The 11,303-nt window shown below is 43.3% G+C and overlaps 1 protein-coding gene across 2 annotated transcripts in view; it reads right to left on the reverse strand.

Moving 5' to 3' along the window:
* TMEM243 (transmembrane protein 243) overlaps positions 1–10,036 on the reverse strand; it is a 28,300-nt gene extending 18,264 nt beyond the window's left edge. Inside the window, exons 1-3 of one of the 2 annotated variants that reach the window (XM_042468200.1) lie at positions 9,886–10,028; positions 9,182–9,373; positions 7,626–7,964 (exon numbers count right to left, since the gene is read on the reverse strand). In XM_042468200.1, the coding sequence (XP_042324134.1) occupies positions 7,626–7,703 (78 nt within the window). In that variant the 5' untranslated portion in view covers positions 7,704–7,964; positions 9,182–9,373; positions 9,886–10,028. Of the gene's footprint in view, positions 1–7,625; positions 7,965–9,181; positions 9,374–9,885 lie in introns of both variants that reach the window. The other variant, XM_042468199.1, reaches the window with a different exon arrangement.
* Between the last annotated feature and the right edge of the window lie 1,267 nt (positions 10,037–11,303).

Genomic DNA, 11,303 nt, shown 5'->3' on the forward strand with positions numbered 1-11,303 from the left:
ACTGAAGAACAGGCTGTCAGCAGACTGATTCTCCCCAAACTCTCACCAGTTACCAAAACAGTGTAAGAAGTTATGACACCATAATTTAAGCCTGAATCCTATCCAGCTATACAACAATTGAAACTCAGATGTGTGGCACATCACAGAATCTGCAAACACTTTAAAAAGGTAATTGTAAAACAAGACATAGAGATGAAATCTGTGTTCATCAAAAAAGACATTTAGAAAAGAATTCAGAGGGGAGTAAAAATTCTTCACTGAACATAAAGAAGCCACAATGCTAAATGTCTGTCAATTACAAAGGGAAAAGACAAGACCCATTCTTAGAATCTGGGGATGGATTGTGCTAGAATCACTCAGTGTTAAATCCAAAGAATTAATTTATACTGGGATAAGGAGCAGGAGTTGTGCAGAAGGCAACTGTGCATATCAGAAATAGAGGCTAGTGTAAAAGTTTTATTGTTAGGTATGGAACAACACAAGTTAATAGTTGGTGTAGTTCTTTTTAAGAACCCAAAACAGAGCTTGGGAAGTTTTCCTTTTTAGACTACAACTCCCATAATCCTCCAGGATTTGTAGTCTCAAAAAGAAACCCATCCAACTAACCCTAGTCAAAAGGATGTGGAGAGTGCCAAAATTGTCATTTTAGCAAGCTGGCTATTCACTGCAGCACAAATCTGTTAGTAGCAAATCTGTAGCTGGAAGATGCAATCTATTTTCCTTTGCTTTAACATTTGTGGGAAAAGTCTGTCATAACTGTGCACACAAGACAAGAGTTTCCCCTTACAGCACAGACTAGATTTATGAGGGGGGGATGAGGTTGTAGAGTTGCCACCACTCTCATCTGTCCTTTAGCAATGGCTTGCTTCTCTACTAGAAGGCAGAGTGCCTATTATTTCTCTGGCTATCAAAAGTTTATTTAGTATTCCTTAGGTTCAAGACAGCTGGCTCAAAATGTGTCTTTGTAGCTTCCTTTTGTAGACATTTCTGAACTGAGATGGTAGGTATTGCTCATTATCAAGAGAAGAGATGTTCCTCAGGAGCAAGAACATCCATAATAGTCAAAGTGCTTTGATTAAGCCAAGCACAAGGAAAGGTTTGGGGCATGTGTCCCTTTAGACATTGTTTTAGTCCACCAGGCTTTACCAGAATAGCTAATGCTCAGAGATGATAAATTGCAGTTCTACAACATCTGGAAGACTGGCATAAGAGCAAGCGAGCCCATTTTAAATGCAGCTAACCACAATGTCAATATAGACCCATTGATGATTAGAGAACATAGGAAGGACACCACCCCCAATTCTGTTCCTCTGTCCCTTGTGCATGAGAGCCAAAACAGGCTCTTTCCTTACTCCTCCCCTTGCTCTGCATTTATCTATTCATTTTATCCCATTCTACTCATTTGTAGTTGCTCCCACTTTTGCCCATGCTTGACTCTTACATTTAATGACACATACACAGCACTCCTACTCACTTTTAAGCAAAGGAGTCTCCAGCACCATGCAGAATGTAGACAACAGAAGAGCCCTGCATTTTCTGTTATCTACTTTCTCCTTCCTTTCTTTTTGTGCATTTACCTCATCACCAGCAGCAGCCCATCTTTCATTCAGCTTTGCTTCCATGTTAGGTAAAGCTAGCAGAATAGTTGCCAGATCAAAAACAGAAAGCCAACTGGTGCCTGCTCCAAGTGACATTCTAGAGATGTCAATGGAGCTACATGTGGCCAACCCTACCTGCGCTGTGGCAATAGTGACCAGATGCCAAGTACCTCATGCTATTTACCTCCTTCCCATTCTCTGAGCAATGCCAACATGAAAGGAAATGGCAATATGTATTCCTACCATATGTTCTGGTTGGCACAAGTTGTAACTGTCATGTAGCATCGCCCATGCCAAAAGAGAACTTGTAAGAAAGAGCTTTTAGGCAGCAACTCAATGCACAGACATAATAGATATAAATCACTAGGTCTCACTAATGAATTGAGATGCATGGGACTGAGATGGTATGCTATATACTCACACTATTGGCCTTCAAATTAGGACCCCTGTGTAAACACATGTTGAGAAACACTGGGAAGCGGAAGAGAGAAGTGGATGTTGGTTTTCTACCTTGCACTGTGCTCATTTCTAGCAATGAGAAAGGGACACACTATTGCCACAGCTCAGGTAGGGTTGGCCACATGTAGTTTATGGTGCTCCTTTGACATCTCTAGAACATCACTTTGCTCAGGCATCACTTGGCTCTCGGCAGATCATTCTTCTTCTCTGCAAGCTTTACCTAACATGAAAGCAAAGCTGAATGGAAGATGGGGCTACTGCTGGGTGGGGGAAAATAAATGCACAAAAAAAGAGAAGAGAAAGAGAGGGAAGAGAAGATAAAAATAGATACACTATTTTCAGAATCAAGAGTCTCTCATATAACTTACACAACTCACCTCATTTAAAGTAGTGGAGGTGTCTACTACTTTTGACCAGCCAAATGAACAGTTTCACTGACTCTCCTACAGACTCCCTCCACCAATCAGGCCTTTCTCCCCCACAACCACAGCTTGGAAAAGATACTTGGGACACTACCTTCCCAGAGTCCTCCACCACACTGGCTGGAGAGTGCAGAAGCTGCAGTTTAAAAAAGATTTCCCCCAAAATTCTTCCTTGGGGAAAAGCAGGCAGAGTGAGCAGCCAGCTGGGCACCACTGCTTGTAGTAATCAACCCATATATCTACCAATCTTCCCTCTTCAGTGAAGAGGGTAGCTTGTTGGATATCACAACTTGAGTTTGATCCCAGGGCTCCAAGATTGACTCAGCCTTCCATCCTTTCGTAGGACACTAAAATGAGTACCCAACTTGTTGAGACAACCACTTACAGAGTCTGAATTCACTATGAAGCAGTATACAAATGTAAATGTTATTGCTATTGAAGGAGACCTTTTTAGCAGCAGAGGTCCAACCATCCCCAAAGCTGTCTTTGATGCTTCAGGAACAGGACAGAAGGGGTTGGTAGCAGTTTGGTTCTGCATGGCCAAGTATCTCAAGGGGCATGGAGAACACAACCACCAGACCATGCCAAGCCCTTTGTTCCAACCACAGAACTGGGAAGGTAATGGGAATCACATAACGACTACTAAAATGCTCTCCTTGCGCTGCTATGGCTAAAATGCTTGGAAGAAGGATGACCACTCCTCATTATACTTGCTAGAGAGCAATCCTACTATGCAGGGCAAATGGCCTTGTTGAGGCCTTGGAGGCATCATTTCACAGTGACACTCACACTGATTGCTGTCAATAGACAACAATCTATGCCAAACCACAGGAGTAAATCAACAGCAGATATTTTACCACTACATGACACCCCTCCTGTTCTACACTGCTTCTTACTTTCCCCTCCTGCAATATGAAGTCTGATTTAAAACAAGAACAGGACACAGCAAGTAACAAGCCAACTGTAAAACACAGTCTTACACATCCACACAAGCTTAGTCTATCTGGCTTGGCAGCTCCCACTGTCAGTCCATTTGCTGTATTACTATCCCCCTCCACTTTGTTACCAGTTAAGGGGATGGAGGAAACTGGCAGGCAAACTTTTATATTCATTAATTTTTGAGCAGTCATAATCTGTCAGCAGTAGTTTACTGATCAAGAAACGGCAGCTGTAGTCTGATGTGGTATCTTTTCCAAGCTCTAGATGACTGATTCCCAAACTTTGGTCCTCCAGTCACCATGGCCAAAAGCAAGAATCCTGGGTGTTGAAGTCAAAATTAACTGGAGGACTAAAATTTGGGAATCAATAGTCCAACACTCTGGTCCAACAACACCTTCTCCATCCCTTTTTATGAGCAGGGTAACAATAACCCTATGTGCGCTTACTTCGGAGTAAGTCTTGCCAAGCCCAGAGGGGTTTATTCCTGAGTAGACAGAAATATTTATATTCCCACCTTATATCAAAAGATCTCAGGGCAACACACAATAAAATTAAAGTAACATATACATTAGCGAAGGTTAGAGAGCCAGTGTGGTGTAGTGGTTTGAGTGTTACAATTGTGACTCTGGAGACCAGGGCTTGATTCCCTGCTCGGCCATGTAAACCCACTCAGGGGAAGGCAATGGCAAACCTCCTCTGAACAAATCGCTCCAAGAAAACCCAGGATAGGCTCACCTTAGGGTCACCATAAGTCAAAAATGACTTGAAGGCACACAACAACAACAACAACAACAACAACAACAGAAGGATTAAGTTTGCTCCAAAGCCAATACCCAGAAAACAAGAAGTCATTTCCTTTAACTCTCATTTTCCATTTGTTTTGCTTTGTTGTTAATTTCTACCTCTAAGATCAAATTACTGACACTATGCAGTTCAGAATTGTACCTCATGCTTTTTAATCTTTGTTGCTGTTGTTGCTGTGTGCCTTCAAGTCATTTCCAACTTATGGCAACCCTAAGGCAAACCTACCATGGAGTTTTCTTGGCAGAATTTGCCATTTCCTTCCCCTGAGACTGAGAGTGTGTCACTTGCCAAAGGTCACCCAGTGGGTTTCATGGCTGAGCCAGGAATCAAACCCTGGTCTCCTACATGTAGTGAAACAATGCTACTTTCTGGGTTCTCTTTGTTCAACATGGCAACAAGGAAGCACAATTAAATTTCTGGAAACTTTTCCAAGGCACTCTTAAAAGATCCACAGGCAAAGCACATGCTGTCTACATGGAATTGAAACTATCTCTTTTTCAACATTCACTAAAGAAGCCCAATATTAAATCTATCGTTTTTCTGCCTATCCATTTGCTTCAATTACAATGGCAAACCTCCACTGAACAAATCCTGCCAAGGAAACCCCATGATAGGTTCGCTGTCAGAAACAATCTGAAGGCACACAAAAACAGTAGCAACAACAACAAATAATTTACCCAAGAGCTGCTGCTGCAGCAAAACATCCAGAGATATCTACATTGCTTTCATAGAATCATAGAGTTGGAAAAGACCACAAGGGCCATCCAGTCCAACCCCCTGCCATGCAGGAACTCTCAATCAAAGCATCCCCGACAAACGGCCATCCAGCCTCTGTTTAAAGACCTCTAAGGAAGGAGACTCCACTACTCTCCAAGGGAGTGTATTCCACTGTCGAACAGCCCTTACTGTCAGGAAGTTCTTCCTAATGTTGAGCTGGAATCTCTTTTCCTGGAGCTTGCATCCATTGCTCCGTGTTCTAGTCTCTGAAGCAGCAGAAAACAAGCTAGCTCCCTCCTCGATATGACATCCCTTCAAATATTTAAACAGGGCTGTCATATCTCCTCTTAATCTTCTCTCCAAAATACAGATTGCATGACATTGCTTCAGAAAAAGTTAAGATAAAACAGCTCTGGAAAAATGCGAATACCAAATATTTTTGAACGGCTTCCTAAGAAAGTGAAATATTTATTATATTAACAAGATTCATTCCTCAAAATGCTTTTGTGGAAACCAAGCTGAAAGTTAAGTTGAGAAATACTCCAGGTTTATAACTTTTGGAACAACAGTTTACATCTTATCTTAACTTTTAAAATAAGCTGTGCTTGTATGCTTTTTTCCCCTCCCCTTCTCTACTAAACATTTTCTCTTTTTTCCCTTTTCTTTTGTTGGCTTTTTAAAAATAATTTATTATTTCTAAAGATAAACACGGTACAGTTGTCCCTCTCGATTTGCTTGGAAGACGGTTAACCCAAAAAAAGCTTGAGTGACTTGAGTAAGATACACCAAGAAACTACCAAATGCTCTATCATTCCAACACTGTCTATTACAAGAGTTGGAAATCTTTGACCTACCAAATGATCTGGGAACTGAAGTCCAAAACAAATGGAAAGCAAAGATTTTGCATTCCCAACCTATAATAAGCTGTAAGTTTCCATATAAATGTCTGATATATTGCAAAAGACAAACATGGGGGCTAGAAAAGGACGAACAGAATATATCCCACTAAAATTTCAAGTAATAGCTTCTGCAAGCAGGCAGAGAGAAGGTACATAAACTGTTTGGACTAGCTCTATAGATACCTATCAGTCAATCAATCTCAGATGCAGTCTTCAATATCCAATACTACCCTCTATAAACGTTGTTTGGTTTCCCTAAGTGCGCAGCACTAGCAATGCTGGCTCAAAAAGCTACTAGGGGGGCTTTCCCTTCTTCTATAAACTTGTAGCAGATGCTCAGACACACCTCTAGGAACCACATGGCATCAGTCAGGGAGCATCTCTGAAATCATGCACTGCAGCATCACTAGAGATGTTAGGGAACATTTAAGTTGTACTATCATTTAAGTTGTACTCAGCACTGGCATTCTTGATCACAGATTCTCTTGTATTCAGGCATACGCAGACAGCATGGCAGTTTTTAAATATATATATATATATATAGAGAGAGAGAGAGAGAGAGAGAGAGAGAGAGAGAGAGAGAGAGAGTTACCTGGAAAGACTACAACTGAAAACACAGGACCTAATGTCGATATTCTGCATGCAGTGTATGAAGCATGCCTTTCCTATGGCCTGCAGAATGCAGTACTCTGGTACCATTAGGATGCAGAAACATAGCAAAGTTATAATAAAAGGGAGTTGTTGGGGAAAACACAATGGATGAGAAAAAAGCTAGAGACAGCACAAATATGCAAGAGGTTGTCTACCGCTGGCCCATACAACTCCTTAGTCCCTTATAAAAAGAGATTTTTGATTAGATTAGTAAATACTAAGCAACTGAGACACCAATATTCTTTAATTCCAAGAGGAAATTAACAGGTAATAAAGAGCTTCTAGCTACTTGGATCAAGAGCTAGTGTGTAGTGGTTTAAGCACTGGGCTATGACTCTGGTGACCACAGGTCAAATCCTGGCTCAACCATGTAAAGCCACTGGGTGACCTTGGGTAAGTCACACACTCTCAGCCTCAAGAGGATGGCAAGAGCAAGCCTTCCTACGAGGAAACTTGCCAAGAAAACTCCATGATAGGTTCGTCTTAGGTCTGCCATAAGTTGGAAATGACTTTAAGGCACAAAACAACACAAAATTCCAGGTGGTTCCAGAGAAAGGCCCTTGAAGTAATCCCATTCAACATAAGGAAATTCCAAGGTATGTCCGTCATGGCAAATACTTTGTCAGATCACTGCAGCACCAAACTTTTCATTATCAGGAAAGCCCAAACTGAGCAAAAATGTAACACTGCATACTAAAGGCATGCTGTTGGTGCAAGGCTTGTACACATTTCACAATCCATCTTGTTTGGTGAAAAAGTGTGTCAGACATTACCAGCTCCTGACATCATATGCCACTGAGGATTTGAAAAAATGCTGGAAAAAATAATGCATCCTTTCCAGCAATTTTTTCTTCCAGAGCTGCTTTGGAGGTATCAATGAACCAGCAGAGGAGTGCATCCCAAAGTTCTTTGCAGTGTTAAGGGAATGTTAAGTGAAACTTTAGGACTGCTGCAAACAGCCACACATGGGCCAGGTTGTAGCCCACATCTGTTGCAAGACTGCAAAGGACTCCAGGGCACACCGATGCAACTTCGGAGCGTAACAAGTTGCCTTTGAGCCAGCTTTGCAAACAGACCTGGCTTCTGAAGGGCTGAAGACATGTTAAAGAAGCAAAATGTGATAAATTTCATTTTACCCTTGGTGACGTTTCTCCAAAGAGAGGCCTGTTGTCCAGGCCTCTGGTTCCATAGGTCCTGGTAGTGAAGTCCTCCATTATTTCCCCAAACCTTCTCTCAAGTTCAATCTTTCTCTTATTTAATTTGCTCTTTCCCACATAGGCAGATGCTCTCAGAACAAAGCCATCCCTTGTTTGAAAGATGCCTGAAGCTCACAGCACAGATGTAGCACCAGGCGGAGTGAAGAGTTTATTCATGCATCTCTCCTCGAGCGCCAGACCCGACGGACGATTTGCGACTCAAAGCCAGAAATCCAAGCCTTGCCACCACGCCTCAGCTTTCTTCCTCATGATCAGCAGCTGAGGAGAGACACAAATGTGATTAGAAGACCTGTATATTCTTTATATTGGCATGACCAATTTGTTAAAGATACACACTTGCTCTCTGTTGAAAATAGGAAAAGCTGCGGATTGCACTGTTTCGCGCATTTTATCCCCTTCTAAAAAAGAAATTATTTTTAATTAAAGTAAAATTTAATGAAGAAAATTAATATATATATATAAATAAAACAGAAATGGGAAACTTGCAGCACTCCCCAAAGGTCCACAGATTCCCAGTTCACATTGGCCTCAGCACTCAGGCTTCCAGAAGAGGATGGAAATTGGAGGGCTACAGGTTCCTGACTCCCAAGGGATACGCCAAAGTTTTCTCTTTGGCCACAGAGAAGGAGGTGGCAGAGTGGATTCTATATGTGTGTGTGTGTTGTATGGTTTCAAGACTTATGGTAACCCTAAGGTGAACCTATTACAGGGTTTTCTTGTTCTGTTTCTTCAGAGAGGGTTTGCTATGGCCATCCTCTGAGGCTGAGAGCCTGTGACATGCCCAAGGTCCCCCAGTGGGCTTTAATGGCCAAAATGGGGGATTCAAACCCTGGTTTCCCAGAGACCTAGTACAACACTCAAACCATGATGCCAGGCTGGTTCTCAGAGGACTGTACCCCCTTCAAACTGCAGTTACAGAACTTCAGCTTCCAGTACTCCATGATGGTAAAAACTTCCCAGCAAAGGATAATCCACCACCCTGGACCCAAGGGGTTTCTCTCCCTTGCTGGGGAGAAATTTCCCATAGGGAGTAAGCACCCCAAAGGTGAATACAGTCCACCCTCCAGAATCCCCTTCAGTATCCCATGACCGCCTCCTGTTGCTAGATGTGCTGACAGAGCCTCTTTTCCAACTACACTGTAGAAATAACGCACTTTGACACCACTTTAACTGCTGTAGCTCCATCCTGTGGAATCCTGAGATTTGTAGCTTTACAAGCCTTCTCAGTTAAAGAGTGTTGCTGGCTTTGGACTGCCTAGTTTGGCTCCAGAGATGAAGTCGGAGGGAGAAAGGGTCTGAATTTAGTTGGGGACGAGAGCAGAGGAAGAAATCCAAACCTGGCATCCACATTGCACCAATGAAGAGAAAAAGTGGTGTCAAGGTGCATTTATTTCTACAGCGCAGATGCACCCCTGAGATAGACAGAGCAGGAGTCTCTTCTATGTAGAGAAATCCCAGGGGAAAAAGGAACCCACACTGAAAGCGATGATCCAAAAGCAGGGGTGCCCAGGATTTGCAGTCAACAGGGACTCAACAGTCAACATAACTGGTTTCTTAGTCCTGCCAAGAACTGAAATCCTGGGAGGCCAGCCTTGGGTTTCTTTAAACCAAAGCCAATCTTGGTTCTGATGCCTCCGCCAAGAACAAATCCAAAGCCAGAGGGATTCCTTTGGGGGGAAAGGAAGGAAAGAAGAAGGAGGCAAAGTTAGTGGCTGCATGGATGGTTCCTTTCATTCATTTCCCCCCCAGCCCCATTTTATGGTGTCCTCCCAGTGATCTCTCAATGGTCTCCACTTTTAAATCAGAGTGCCATCATCACCTTTCACCTTTCCCACCAGATTTAGTCAGTTGCAGCAAAGGGGACTGAGTTCAAGTTCTGCCCTCAAACCCCTCCTTTTTATAAAATATAAACCTTTTCTTTGCCCAGCCTGGAGCCCTTGGCAGTTAAACCGGTCTCAAACCAGATTATTCCTACCATGTGGATGCCAAGATTGGCTTCTTTCCCCCTCAATAAATTCAGATCTTTACTCCTTCCCTCCAACTTGATCTCTGGAGCCAAACTAGGCACGTGCCTAGAAAGGGGACAAAAATAAGAATGCCACCAACGTTCCAAAATGGAACGCTCCGACGTTCCAAAATGGAACGCTGGCCCCGCCAACGTTCCACCGCCGTCTCTTACCTTTTTCCCATGCAGAGCCCCATTGAAATCAAAGCAGCTCCTGCTGCTGCTTCCACTGGGGCTAGTGCTGCAAGTTCCTGCCTTCCCCCTAATTAACCCAGCAGCACTGTCGCAAACTCCCCGGCTTCCTCCTGCCCTCCCTCTCTATCAAGTCCTGCCTTCTTCCCCTGCGGAGCTGATTGGCCTCCTCCTGGAGCCAATCACAAACCAGGGAATACCTGCACCTTGCTGCAAATCTGGGTTTCTCTCTCTTTGCATTCAAAGGCAGGGAGGAGTCAGGATGGCATGGCATGACTTCCTCTTTCTCAATTTCTCTCCCTTTTTAAATAGGATGATTGGCCTCCTTCCTTAAAGTCAACCTATGCTCAGAGGACATCTCCCTGTTGGCTACAGTGTGGTTTTGGTGCCTTCTAGTCCTTTCCCCAAAGACTTGAAAACCCATCATAGGGTTTTCTGGGCAAGATTTGTTCAGAGGGTGGTTGTTGTTGTTTTGCCATGGCTTTCCCCTGAGGCTGAGAGAGTGTGACCTGCCCACCCAGTGACCTCAAGGCTGAGAGGGGATTCGAACCCTAGCCCAACACTCAAACCACTACACACACTGGCTCCACTTTGGCTATACACATATTTGCTACGGTTAGGGGCACAAGACCTCCATGAATATGGAAAAGCTGCAAATAACAAAAACACCATGTTTTTACTTGAGAGGACACCCCTCTAGGGCTCTCTAGGTCCTCCAGTGCAACTCTACAGTCAATGTCCAACAGACACTGGCCATAGAATTGCGCTGGAGGAGCTACAAATGCCTAGTGGAGTGTTCTCTCTAAGAATCTCTAGGTCTTTCAGTGCAACTTTTAGTTAAAGTTGACCATAGAGTTGCACTGGAGGACCTAGACATTCCTAGAGAGAACGTAATCAAATCCGTGAATGATCAAATCCACAAATATCAAAGTCACAGATATGGAGGGAAGAGTGTAGAGCAGACCTGTGCAACTTGACAGTGGGTAGGAGGCCAAAATTAAATTAAGTTCTTCAGGCCACAAATAGGTTTTAATTTAATATTGATTTATTAAGTATTAATTATGAATAATAATTGATACTATTAACATTAATTCCGTCCTCTGTCCGGCGTTTCTTCCTACACATAGCCCTCTCCTCAGGAGGAGGCCAAGCAGTGGAGGAGCCTTGACATTGTTCCATCCTTGCGGGCTGTCCAAAATCCTTTGGCAGGCTGCATGCAGCCCCCCAGGCCATATCTTCTGCAAGCCTGCTATAAAGCAAGGTGCAATGACATCCAACATCCACAAAACAGGGATACTTTATTGGGCCAACCGCAATGCAACCCCCTCTGAACAAATCTTGTCAAGAAAACCCCACCTTTGGGCCACCCTCAATTGAAAACAACAAGTTTGCAACATGTA

The sequence above is a fragment of the Sceloporus undulatus genome, chromosome 5 (assembly GCF_019175285.1).
Source record: "Sceloporus undulatus isolate JIND9_A2432 ecotype Alabama chromosome 5, SceUnd_v1.1, whole genome shotgun sequence".
Lineage (NCBI taxonomy): Eukaryota > Metazoa > Chordata > Lepidosauria > Squamata > Phrynosomatidae > Sceloporus > Sceloporus undulatus.